Source organism: Electrona antarctica (genome assembly GCF_951216825.1).
Source record: "Electrona antarctica genome assembly, chromosome: 7".
NCBI classification, from domain to species: domain Eukaryota; kingdom Metazoa; phylum Chordata; class Actinopteri; order Myctophiformes; family Myctophidae; genus Electrona; species Electrona antarctica.
In genome coordinates this window covers 7694306-7707707 of record NC_136812.1, presented here as the reverse complement: position 1 = coordinate 7707707, position 13402 = coordinate 7694306, and the positions used below count along the sequence as shown (strand labels likewise).

Here is a 13402-nt window from a genome sequence, read left to right as displayed (position 1 = left end):
ACTTTTATTCGGCTCTAAAATAGGAGTAAGGGCCGATTCATACTCCTATTTTAGAGCCGAATAAAAGTCGGCTAAAGTGTAAAGTGTTTTCGGCACTACAGCGCCGAAACAGCGGTAAAATAGGAGTATGAATCGGCCCTATGAATCGGCCCCTATACCCTAGTACCCTTCTTTTTTTTTTACAAAAAAAAAAGAAAATCTGAAAATAAGTGATCCACAGCATTGTGAGCTTCTATAGATCTGCTATTTCTGAGAATGAAAGTGAACCGTTTTGAATAACGTTAGCGTATAATGACATCCAAAATGGGGACACGTACTGTACCACCATGCAGGGTGAAAGTGGTCTACTCTATGCTTTGTTACACAGCGGTGTCATTGGCCTAAAATAACTGAATAACTGATCAAAGGGACAGTGAACAAAACATTATTCCCTTGATAACATTTTCAGTAAGTGACATTGTCGTGCGACAAAGCAAAAAAGATTGGGTGTTATGCAGGGTTGTTCATTTTACACTGTAGAGTAATATGTTACAATGTTGTTTATGCTATGAGATATTTTTGCATTTTGTAATTGTGCACAGAGGAGTGCCATTGCTGATCATATTCATTAGTAGACCTTTGAATATATATATATAAGTTACTCATGGGTTGTTTAATATGCAGTAGAAAGCTGTTATAGGAGAAGTGCTTGAAAGCCAAAATAGACATTTCAGCCACTGTCCTCTCCATTTGTCTATTTCAACTGGAGATGTTGTATTATACTGTACATGGGTAATATGGATTTAGCTTTTTGGAAAACTAGGCTGTTTATTGTGTGTGAAGATGCCATGTTTTGATCTGTAAGGGTTTGTTGGTTGCATGAGTTTGTCTTATTGGATTTATCTGTAGCATGGCTGTGGGAACGGAATGCGAAAACCACAGTTGTGGTGTGTTAACTTACTTTAGTTTAATTTATTATTGGTTTAAATATTTTACTACTTTTGTTGATATTTTTTTTTGTTTATTGTTTTTTTATTTTTAGGCCTACGTGACAAGCAAAAAGATGACTTGTTGCTGTTTTGCTGACTTGTTGTGAGAAAATCTTGTTTCAGCAGATTGTATAAAATAAATGGCTTGTCACAGTCTTTATTTTAGCAGATCACAGTGTCACATTCTTTAGGCCTGATGTCGAAATTTAAAGTCTTTTTAAAATGTATTTTGTTCTGGAAAACCTCATGTTTCTATATCAGTGGTTCTCAATATTTCATGTCAAGGACCCCAAAAATTATATGTAATTGGCCACTGACCCCCATCTGAAAATATGTTGTTCCAGGGACCCCCCAGAAGCACAGATTTGAGTTAAAAACTGAAAGAATATAGGCCTATTCAAAGATTTGAGGCACATTTTCACGATTTTTCAAAAATAGCAGACCTACAAGTTCATAGCGCGGCACTCGGTGCGCTATGAGCTTGTAAATCTGCTATTTTTCAATAGCTAAAGTATAACATAATGCTTAAAAAACCAAAAGGGGTTCCAGACTAAAATGGATTAATAATGAAGTAGACCGGACTGAATGACGTGGGTTGTTTATTGCTGCTGACATACAGTAGTCATTGTAAGCATGGAAGAAGTACTCACATGTTTAGTAAAAGTATCAATACTGCAATCTATTATGTTCCCTACAGTACACAATTTACACAATTTAACCATTTAGCACACGCTCTTAATCCAGAGCGATTTACAGTATGCAAGAACACCACATGGTAATACATAAATTACAAGTCATCAAGAATCATAAGCAAGCTAAGAACCTAGCATCTGTCTAACAGTGGAATATCTATATAATGAAACTATGCATATACACGAGTGCTTAGTGCTATGTCTACATGCTATATCTAAATTACATAAATTGAGCCTATGCATATAGGCTACGCCTGTAAGATCGTAGAGGCTAGGGCTACTACAAGTGCTACTACATTGTAGTACAGCTGTCACAGAGTGAGGGTAATGTTTGCCGAAAGGCACAGGTAGAAAAAAAACTGCCAAAAACTGCAAAGATGGCCAGAGAGTCCTTGACATTTAGTTTAGACATTTATAGTTTGACATTGAATCCACAATTACACCAGTTCATTTCACCATGTCCAGAGACATTACATTTCTCAACACACATTTTAGAGTGTCACACATTACTCAAAATATCCACATAATATAAACATAATTAGAGTACTCAATTTCTCACTACAAAACAAATGTTGGTATGCTCCCTACACTGGAGCCAACAATCAATTAATCAACAAACACCAACAATCACACAATATAAATTCAAACGAATATCACTCTGCAACTAATTCAAAAGTTCAAGCCTTGCAGAGTAGTTTTTTTTAGAGAGCAGTCTGAGGCCTTGGTCAGGCTGCTGTGGTACTGGTGCTGCTGGTGTAGTACTGGTGCTGCTGGTTGCTGCTGGTGGTGTAGTACTGGTGCTGCTGTCTGATGCCAGGTGTGAAGAGTGGGTCCAGATAGGAAGCAAAGCAAAGCAAAGTTCTTTGTTTACCCAGGGTGAATGGACTAAGCTCGACGAACTTGTTTACAGCCAGACCCTGCTCATAGAACATTTCATGGTAGGGGTCCAATGCCTTGCTCAAGGGCACTTCAGCGGTGGTAATTTTAACGTGCCGGTCCGGGGATACGAACTGGCAACCTTCCGATAACAAGACCGCTCCGCAAACCGTTCGGCCACCGCTGCCCCAGGACACGTAGACAAGGTTGCGGCTGCACTCCCCCTGCTTGGACTGAAGGTGGGCCCTGGTGTAGGTGGTGACTGGCTGCCCTTATGCATTGCATGTCCCCCACCAGTAGTCCTTCTTGGTCCCTCTTTGCACTCCAATTGTCGCAGCAGATCAACCATCTCCTGCTGGGTGGCGAGGCCGGGACGACTGCCCCCCATCCCCCCCCCCCCCAACCTTTCTTCAACCCTCAGACCGTGTGCGTCCAAGTACTAACTGGTTCATCGTCCCAGAAGTCTGAGCTGTGTCAAACTATGCAGTCACCATGCCAAACAAAGCTGCAAACGTCCCCCGAGATGAGGGAGTCTGCAGACTACAAGGGGAGGCAGGGCAGCAGCCTACTCGGCCCTGAACCCCTGGCTTCTGGCCCTGAGCCAGTGGCTTCTGGCTCAGTCTCAGTGGCTTCTGGCTCTGTCCCCTTGGATTCTAGCCCTGCTCACCTCGCTAATCGTTGTACCTTTAGCGTCTCCTCCTTGATGAGTCAGGAAGAACAGACACTTGTCTTTGACGAGAACGCCACAGGTTTGTATCCTGTAGAGGATGGAATCGGTGTCCAGCGATGTCGGCACATCATTAACGAATTGACATGTGCCGCTAAACAAGTTGTATAAACTAAACTAACTAAACTGCTAAACTGTACGAGCAGGTGAAAAAATCTGAGCAGCACAGCCAGATTGCCTCCGACCTGAAGGGAGCGGTCTCTGGCGTCCAGTCACAGCTGCTGGGTCTCACACCTCCACAGTCCTACCTTGACTGATATATCTAGCAGTGGCAGGTCTCCCTACTTATAGGCTAAGCCCCTCCCACTGGACCATACCAAATCTTAATTGAATCCACAATTACACCAGTTCATTTCACTATGTCCAGAGACATTACATTTCTCAACACACATTTTAGAGTGTCACACATTACTCAAAATATCCACATAATATAAACATAATTAGAGTACTCAATTTCCCACTACAAAACAAATGTTGGTATGTTCCCCACACAAACCCACAGTTGGTATGCTCCCTACACTGGAGCCAACAATCAATTAATCATCAATAAACACCAACAATCACACAATATAAATTCAAACAAATGACTCTGCAACTCAGTGGCAGGGTGAACTGCCACAACAGCAGTGGTTGATTCACTCGGTTCCACAGATAAATATTGTGAATTGGGTTTTCTTTTTCTTTTTTTTTGCCGTGTTCTGATATTAGGCCCTATTTGACAATTTGGCCAATGTTTGACCAAATTTTTATAGTAGTTTAGTTTGTTGATTACGATAGAGCAATTGCCCTTTTCTTTTCAGGTATTAAAAAGGTCTTTAATATAAGTCCTTAAATAGTCACTTAAATTGTCACTTCACTGTCATCTGGGATTCTGGGATTAAAATTAAAATTAAAATACAAAAAATTAAAATTAAAATAATCATGGTGGTCCCGACCCACAGGTTGAGAACCCTAACCAGACTTCCCAAAACAAACTGGTCAGGCTCCTACTTGGCCTCACCCCCCGAACCCACCTCACCCCTGCCCACTTTGACAGACTGGCATGGCTTAGGGTCGGCGACAGAGTACAGCATCTTGCAATGGGTCTGGTCCACAAGATTCGATACTCCACCAAGATACCCATGTACCTGTCTAGATACTTCCTTAATGTTAACGAAGTCCACACCCACAACACCAGAGGGAGTGCAACGAACCATGTACAACCCAGATTCGGCACAAACAAGGGACTAAATTCTTTTCACTCCTATGCCACCAAAATGTGGAACGCCCTACCAACAGTCATTAAGACATGCGAATCCCTTGACTCCTTCAAAACCGCTCTCAAAGGGCACCTACGGATGGCTGCAATTCGAAACTGGCCCCCGTAAAATCTGAATCCCCCCCCCATCGCCCCCCCCCCCCCCTTTTCCCCTCACTGTATATGTTTCTTTTCCCTTTTTACCTCCATTATGATGAATTCCTGTTCTGTTCTTTGTCTATATAGAAGTGTCTATTTGTACGTCTCTAAATGTTTTGATGAATTGAACATGGTGGACCCTGTTGTAAACAAGTGTAATGCTTAATTGGGTCGTCCACTCACAGTTAACAGCCTTTGTATTGAGTTTGTGCTTGAAATGTACTGTAATTCTGCAAACTGTTAATACAATTTTCAATCAATCAATCAAAAACGCGCACCAGCACCAGTTGACCCAACAATGGTGTCGTGAGCTGCTTTGTCCACCAGGGGGGGTGCTGCGTTGGAGAGAGGGTGTGTGTGTGTGTGTGTGTGTGTGTGTGTGTGTGTGTGTGTGTGTGTGTGTGTGTGTGCGCGCGCGCGTGGTGTGCGCGCGCGTGTCACTGTGTGTGCATGCGTGCGCGTGCACGTGCGTGTGTGTGCGTGCGCGCGCGTTGTTCCCGCAGCAACAGGGAAGATGGCAGCTCTCACATCTTTCTCCCAGGTAAAGATATGGACATTTCAACATATATACAAACAGAAGTTATGGGCAAAGCAGCAGCTATAGCAGCACGGGGCTGACTGAACTGCGTACATCGATCATGGCAGCTAGTATTTAGTATAGTCTCTTTAATTCCGTTACAAAACAGACTGCTGGTGGTGTGTTGAATCATGTATGTGATAAATAAGAAATGCATGCAGAGAGAAATCAGGGAAGTCAGACGAGAGACGGTTCGATAAGGATATAGCAGGGCCTTCATTGCATTTACCGTTAGATAGCGGGACCGTTAGCTTTAGGCTAGCTAGCTGCTCCATGGCTGATGATGTGATGATGAGGGACTGTTTGTCTGTTGTTTTACCCCCAAAACAAAACCACGTCGAGTTTTCCCAGACCACGCACTTATTATATAATTATAACAGTCTAAGCACATGATTATTTTATAGCCACATCTTTTCACCAACAATAATCCTGAGCCACTAGTAGGCTACGAGTGAATGTTATGTTATGTTACGACGTCCTGGAACTAGCTAACGTTAGCTATGTACAGTAAGCAGGATGGAGATGAGTGGTTATTATAAGGCTATAACGTGCCTTATTTTATATTTTTATATTCGTCAGCCTGTATAGGCCTACACATCATCCACCGAAACTAAATGTGTGCTTGTGCGAATAATGGTCATGCTGTTGTGATGATTTGACTGAGTTGGCCTGTCCCATTCGGCAAGGAGCCTATACAGTATACAGTACAGTATGAGTGACTGGCAAACGTCAGTTGATGGATGCACATTATAGTAACTACTGTTACTGTACTGTATATAACATGGTATCTGCTTCTGCTATGGACTTTTCTCTAAGGTTACATTATTATTGACGAGGCTATTCTTAGTTTGGCATATTATGCAGCGTAGCCCCGTGTTGATTTCATTAGGGCTATACACACACACCAAGGTGCCATATGGATTGGAAGCAGATACCCCTGAATTCCTGTTCTGGTCTTTGGCTATATAGAAGTGTCTATTTGTACGTCTCTAAATGTTTTGATGAATTGAACAAGGTGGACCCTCTTGTAAACAAGTGTAATGCTTAATTGGGTCGTCCACTCACAGTTAACAGTCTTTGTGTTGAGTTTGTGCTTGAAATGTACTGTGATTCTGCAAACTCAATCAATCAATCAAAGTTGGGATGGATGCTATTTTTTATTTATTATGCATCCATAAACGTATCTATTTATCTATCTAAAATCTTGAATGTCTTGCTGTGTGATTCATTAAGGTTCATTGGAAATACAAGTTGAATGATTTGAGTGTCAAGTTGATTTGAGACTTGATGCATACATGTGCAGATTGCTTTCATGCACAGCCAGGACTTGAATGTTGAGTACTATACAGTAGCTACCAGCCTAAGTTAATTCTGCCCCTCTCTAGCTGGGAAATGTGTCCACTTAATTGTATCACACAAAAAAGGTGCGGACAACATGTATTAAATCAAATAAACCTCTTCCATCTATATGGAGATTGGCAGGTAATCAGAAGTATCTGTGCTAGGGGAGTTGTGGGTCAGATGTATGGCCTAACCTCCTATATAACATCCCCTCTCTCCCCTATAGTTAGTATCTGTGCTAGGGGAGTTGTGGGTCAAGATGTATGGCATAACCTCCCATATAACGTCCCCTCTCTCCCCTATAGTTAGTATCTGTGCTAGGGGAGTTGTGGGTCAAGATGTATGGCATAACCTCCTATATAACATCCCCTCTCTCCCCTATAGTTAGTATCTGTGCTAGGGGAGTTGTGGGTCAAGATGTGTGGCATAACCTCCTATATAACATCCCCTCTCTCCCCTATAGTTAGTATCTGTGCTAGGGGAGTTGTGGGTCAAGATGTATGGCATAACCTCCTATATAACATCCCCTCTCTTCCCTATAGTTAGTATCTGTGCTAGGGGAGTTGTGGGTCAAGATGTATGGCATAACCTCCTATATAACATCCCCTCTCTCCCCTATAGTTGTTGTCAAGTGGGAGCCCTGTCTATGAAAGCATTTACAGACAGGTAAGATCACTATGGCCCAATTAGCTCTGGTCCACAGCCTTCTACTGCTTCTACGATTCTGCCCTCGTAGAGGCAGTAGAAGGCTATGGGCCAGAGCTATGGCCCAATGAGGCTATAGCTCTGGTCCACAGCGTTAAGTCAGGGGTGGGCAACTTTGACCATGCATGGAGAGGGCCAATATATTAGTAAAAATGAGAAAAAGTCTGCACACTCGTACCCACGATTTGTATATTTATTGACAAGAATCCAACGTTCGTTTCGGCCTATAGGACGTCTTCTTCAGGGAGGGCCAATATATTTCCACACTCACTCCAGAGGTTCCACAGTGCATATTACTGTCGTAGCAAAAAAATAGCCGATCTACAAGTAGATCAGCTATTTTTTGCTATATTTGAATTGAAAACCTGAATCATTTTTTGCTATTTTTGAATTGGAAACCTGAAAAGTAACCTTTTTTTATTGAATTACAAATGCATTTAGTTATAGTTATGTTCACTTTATGAACTGTTAACATACATAACTACATTGGACACAAAAAGACAATAACATTTTAATACTAGTCATTAAGTACTAGTCATTTAATACTATAGTCATGATGTGATTAAAGCGGGTTTGGAATTGTAACAGCTGAAATCAATACTATATCAGTATTCTGATATTAACATGGCAGGCCGCATTAAGTGAAGGTGGGGGCCACATGTGGCTCCCGGGCCGCCAGTTGCCCACCTTATCGCTATGGACCAGAGCTAGTATAGATAGAGTGATGCATAAAAGTGAGTGGCAAATCGAGTGACAAAGTGAGTTTGACGTCGTTTTCGTTCAACGTCGTTTAATGCAATCAGATCAGATAGGACTTTTCTGTTTGCATGTATGGGCTGCTATCAGAAAGGCCTGCTCAGTAAGTAGGCGTTCCCGCATAACTTATGGGAATGATGATGATGTCACACGCTGTGACACGCATACCCTCTATTCTAAAAGTAAGCCAGCACATTTCCAAATTAGGTATGTATATTAACCATACATAAGCCATAACTTGTTTTGAGAGGAGAGTTTCAGTTCATGAAAAATAATCAGTTGATGCAGATATCACAGTATAGTTTGGACTGTGATTGTGTGTGTGTGTGTGTGTGTGTGTGTGTGTGTGTGTGTGTGTGTGTGTGTGTGTGTGTGTGTGTGTGTGTGTGTGTGTGTGTGTGTGTGTGTGTGTGTGTGTGTGTGTGTGTGTGTGTGTCCTAAGGTGGACCCTGGGAATACAGGGAGAGTAGGGCCGACAGAAGCTGCCTTGTTTTTAAAGAAATCTGGCCTCCCTGACATCACATTGGGAAAGGTGAGTACTATATATCAATTGCTACCCACACACTTCAGTCAGTTTACAATATAACAATGCTTTCAGTAATGGTAATGGACCGTTGATGGGCTTGTGAAGTCCATGTACATTAAATTAATGAATATTGACCAAAGGGAAATGGTGCAGCTATTCAGCTAAGTAGGTCCAGTACCGAAGGAGTAATATCAATTCCCATTCACACACACACACACACACACACGCACGCACGCACGCACGCACGCACACACACGCACACGCAAGCTCACGGGGGAATTTAAACATAAAAGCAAAAGGATCACAATCTCTTACCATGTCTGTCTGGAGAAGGTTACATCATGCTTTGCTTGCCTTGTCTCTGTATTATTAATGTAAACCAGTCTATATGCAGGGATGTGTGCTGCTGTGCACTCAAACAAATGTGCAGGCTTGAGACTTGGGATTGCAACTGGCTCTACAAATCCCACATAGCCGGGTGTGTCTCTAGTCTCGCAGTCGCACTAACACAAGTTAGTGAGTTCAAAACTACCTGTGTAATACATTATGGGTTTTATTTATTTTGTGTCAGACTGACTGAGTCTGACTGAGTGTCAGACTCAGTCAGAAGTTAAAACGTTTGGTACATACATGTTGTCTTGGATTTACCTTAAAACCTTTAAAATTATGAAAGCTTTTTACTAAACGTACTCCCAAACTCCCAAGGATTCACAGCCCTATAGTGTATATTGGTGTATGTGTAGCCCAGGCTGGCTGGGTCTGCTGCTTGCTTTGCGTTTAAAACCAACCTTAATTAAGCAAGTAAAGTAAAAAGCAGCTATCATTTTCTGGTTTAACATAAATATTTAAATGGACATGCAGACCCTGGATTCCACTGTTTCTTCACCAGGTAGCCAGTCATGTTCTGAAAGTTTGACTTAAGCTTAGTTGCTATGAGAGCTGCTACTGATGTCATTGCCTTTGTGTGTGTGTGTGTGTGTGTGTGTGTGTGTGTGTGTGTGTGTGTGTGTGTGTGTGTGTGTGTGTGTGTGTGTGTGTGTGTGTGTGTGTGTGTGTGTGTGTGTGTGTGTGTGTGTGTGTTTGTTTTTCAGATCTGGGATTTGGCTGACCCAGACGGCAAAGGCTACCTGGACAAACAGGTTAGAGATCAGAATGTTGCAAATACATTGCTATACCTTTTGATAACATTGTAAGATGCACTCCATAATAGTCATTAGGCTGTAGTTATTTGGTCTTTTTTTGTGTATGTTTATTTGCATCAGTATTTTTTTGCTATATACCAGTGTGGTAGTTGACATCAAACCTACATGTAGCAGTGTAGCACCTAACAGATGCTAGGTTTGATCATTACCTGGTATCCTAGTTCTTGAGTCCAGTGGCGGCCTTATATATGTTTCAATCGTTTCAATTGAAACGGGCCTCGAGCATCCAGGGGCCTCTCCAAAAAAGAAATAGTAGTAGTAGTAGTAGTAGTAAGGTAGTAGTAGTAGTATTGCATTGCAGCCTTCCAATCAGCCTTGTCAATTATTCAGTCTCATCCTGTACGTCCACTTATCTAGTTGGCAGCAGCTGAGAGTTGCGATTGCATCATTGTATAGCTTGTATAGCCAGTTATACCTTAAAGTAAAAAATTGTTTAATCAAGCTGCTTTTGTGTATTTTTCTACTTGGCTGTGTATGCTGTTCATGCTTTGAAGTGCGATAATACACACTTTAAAAAAGTGAAAGGGAAATTATTAATTATTAAAATTATGACGTCATGAACGGGGCCTCCCGATCCTTAAGGCCGCCCCAGCTTGAGTCACTACATTGTACATACCGTAGTTCTGTACTCTAGCGTTACTATTATCTGTGATGTTTGTTGACTATGGTTCATGCTTACTCTGCTCATTCTCTCTCTGATCTCGCACTTGTAAGTACAATTTAGAATTTAGGCATTTTGCAGACGCTCTCAACCCAGAGCGATTTACAGTAAGCAAGAACAACACATGGTAAGTCACTCTGGGTGTGAGCGTTTGCTTAATGGCTAAATTGTAAATTGTTATGTGCACGACAAAGTTTGAGTGAGAGGGATCGAACATTGTTGTGCATAAATTGTAAATTGTTGATATGTGCACATTTGAGCGAGAGGGAACGTGTTTACTCTGTATCTGTATCTAGGGGTTTTACGTAGCTCTGAGGCTGGTGGCGTGTGCTCAAAGTGGACAAGAAGTCAGTCTATCCACTGTCAACCTCACAATACCTCCGCCCAAGTTTGTGAGTATAATTCATCCTTCCGGACCAATCCAGAATATTACTGTCTGTATATGAAATTAAATAATGTTGCTATATTTCCCGGGAAAGACTGCCTTCTAGGAAAGACTGACTTTCACTTAACAATGTACTTCCAGTATTGTATGTGAATAAAATCATTTATGCCTCAGTTTATACTGTACATACAACATTTATTTTCAGCTGTCAGATATTGACAGCCCTTAAATCAAAGGCCAGTCTCTTTGGTGAGGGAGATGAATCCCTTGCCCTTCATGCATTGAATTGACAGCCATGTGTGGGATAATGGTAGTCGATTGACCGACTTACTGGTTTGGATTGTTTTGTTCTGTTTTGTAGAAGGACAGCAGCAGCCCGTCTCTAAGCAGAGAACCCTCTGCCCCCAGTGAACCACACTGGGCTGTTCGGGTGAGTCATTCTGTACATGCACTCAAGTATAGGATACCACTCAATTTAAAGATTCACGTGGTCTGGTCTGGTCTGGCTGCTGTTAATTAATTAATGAGTGTGTAAACAAATCCATTATATCTTGATCATGTCACCAGTAGTGATGGGAGATTAATCGTCAAACACATCGGTATCTGCCGATTTGAGTTGTTTTTAGATTAATCGGTTCGATTAATTCATCAGTCCGATTAATCGGTCTGTTTTTACAGATAAACAAGCCCAAAGTAACAGCTTAAACAGATCTACAAGCTCACAATATTAAATAGAAAGGTATTAAAGTTAAATCTGACTTGCCTAAGCCGGCAGTGCAGATACGCTGTTACATGTATTTTTCAGAATGGACAAAATTATTATAATTTTTCAATACAGAATGAGATCATATCGACATCGGTAATATCGGTTATCGGCCATAACAGCAATTAATTATATCGGATATCGATATCGGCCAAAATTTCTCATCGGCACATCCCTAGTCACCAGTTTCCCACACTTCGCCATGAAGCTTGATACACACTTGAATAAACTCTTAATTCCTTTTATGTATTAATTATATCATTGACAGTGTTGGGACGTAACGTAACGTAAATAACGCGTTACAGTAGCGCCGTTATTTTTCGGCAGTAACTGTTGCTGTAACGCTTTATTTTTTAACGTTCAGTAACTTTGTTACCGTTACTACATGGTGCGTCATGCCGTTATTCTTCCGTTATTTTTCATGTAGTCTCGGGGGAGAATGAGAAGAACTGTCAGTCTGCTTGTATGCAGATTGCCTGCAGAGTGAGACAGTGTGGGAGAGAAGGGAGGAGGAGGAGTGTGTGTGTGTGTGTGTGTGTGTGTGTGTGTGTGTGTGTGTGTGTGTGTGTGTGTGTGTGTGTGTGTGTGTGTGTGTGTGTGTGTGTGTGTGTGTGTGTGTGTGTGTGTGTGTGCGGTGACGCGCAGAGTTTGTGTTTACTGTCTGACTGTCATGGCGGAGCCCATATTGCGTTTCAAATGGATATAGTCCTTAATTCCTTCACCTGCGAGCTGCTCCAATGCAGCACAAAGAAAAGTCAAAGTAAATTGTTGAGTGCAGATTATGATCCCACCGGCCACCTCCTCCTCTGCTCTGCCTGCTGGCACGAATGGGAGGGGATTCAACTTTTGCGTGCGTGTGTTTGTCGGTCGCGTGTGTGATTGCGTGTGTGTGTGTGTGTGAGACGTGTGCGCCCGTGCGCACATCATGTGAGCGAGCGAGCGAGATAGAGAGAGAGAGAGAGAGAGAGGGACAGACAGACACTGAAAGAGGCTGCGCGCGTGCGTTTGTGTGTGTGTGTGTGTGTGTGTGTGCATACTTGTGAGCGAGAGAGAGAGAGACAGACAGATACTGATGCAGGGCGGCTCGCCAGAACCGGCCCGGCCCCCTGGGCGTGTTCCTGGGGGTCTGGATGTTCCGGGGACCCCCTGGGCGTGTTCCTGGGGGTCTGGATGTTCCGGGGACCCCCACACGGCCCGGCCCCCTGGGCATGTTCCTGGGGGTCTGGATGTTCCGGGGACCCCCACACGGTAACTCTGTCCCTGGGCGTGTTCCTGGGGGTCTGGATGTTCCGGGGACCCCCACACGGTAACTCTGTCCCTGGGCGTGTTCCTGGGGGTCTGGATGTTCTGGGGACCCCCACACGGTAACTCTGTCATTTGGGCGTGTTCCTGGGGGTCTGGATGTTCCGGGGACCCCCACACGGTAACTCTGTCATTTGGGCGTGTTCCTGCGGGTCTGGATGTTCCGGGGACCCCCACACGGTAACTCTGTCATTTGGGCGTGTTCCTGGGGGTCTGGATGTTCCGGGGACCCCCACACGGTAACTCTGTCATTCCCCTGGGCGTGTTCCTGGGGGTCTGGATGTTCCGGGGACCCCCACACGGTAACTCTGTCATTCCCCTGGGCGTGTTCCTGGGGGTCTGGAGGTTCCGGGGACCCCCACACGGTAACTCTGTCATTTCTTGACAGTTCTGGATGCGGGGCGGCTCACCGGAACCGGGCTGGCATCCTGAGCGCGTTCCTGGGGGTCTGGAAGTTCCGGGGACCCCACACGGCCCCCTGGGCGTGTTCCTGGGGGTCTGGAAGTTCCGGGGACCCCCACATGG

General features: G+C 43.5%; 1 protein-coding gene across 1 annotated transcript in view; it reads left to right on the top strand.

The window, feature by feature from the left end:
- Nucleotides 1-5158: 5158 nt before the first annotated feature.
- LOC306927359 (epidermal growth factor receptor substrate 15-like 1) overlaps nt 5159-13402 on the top strand; it is a gene marked incomplete at its 3' end in the record, with an annotated part of 62643 nt that continues 54399 nt past the window's right edge. Inside the window, exons 1-6 of the mRNA XM_079507070.1 lie at nt 5159-5200; nt 7202-7243; nt 8481-8570; nt 9656-9703; nt 10724-10819; nt 11174-11242. Of these exons, the coding sequence (XP_079363196.1) occupies nt 5174-5200; nt 7202-7243; nt 8481-8570; nt 9656-9703; nt 10724-10819; nt 11174-11242 (372 nt within the window). The 5' untranslated portion in view covers nt 5159-5173. The remainder of the gene's footprint in view (nt 5201-7201; nt 7244-8480; nt 8571-9655; nt 9704-10723; nt 10820-11173; nt 11243-13402) is intronic.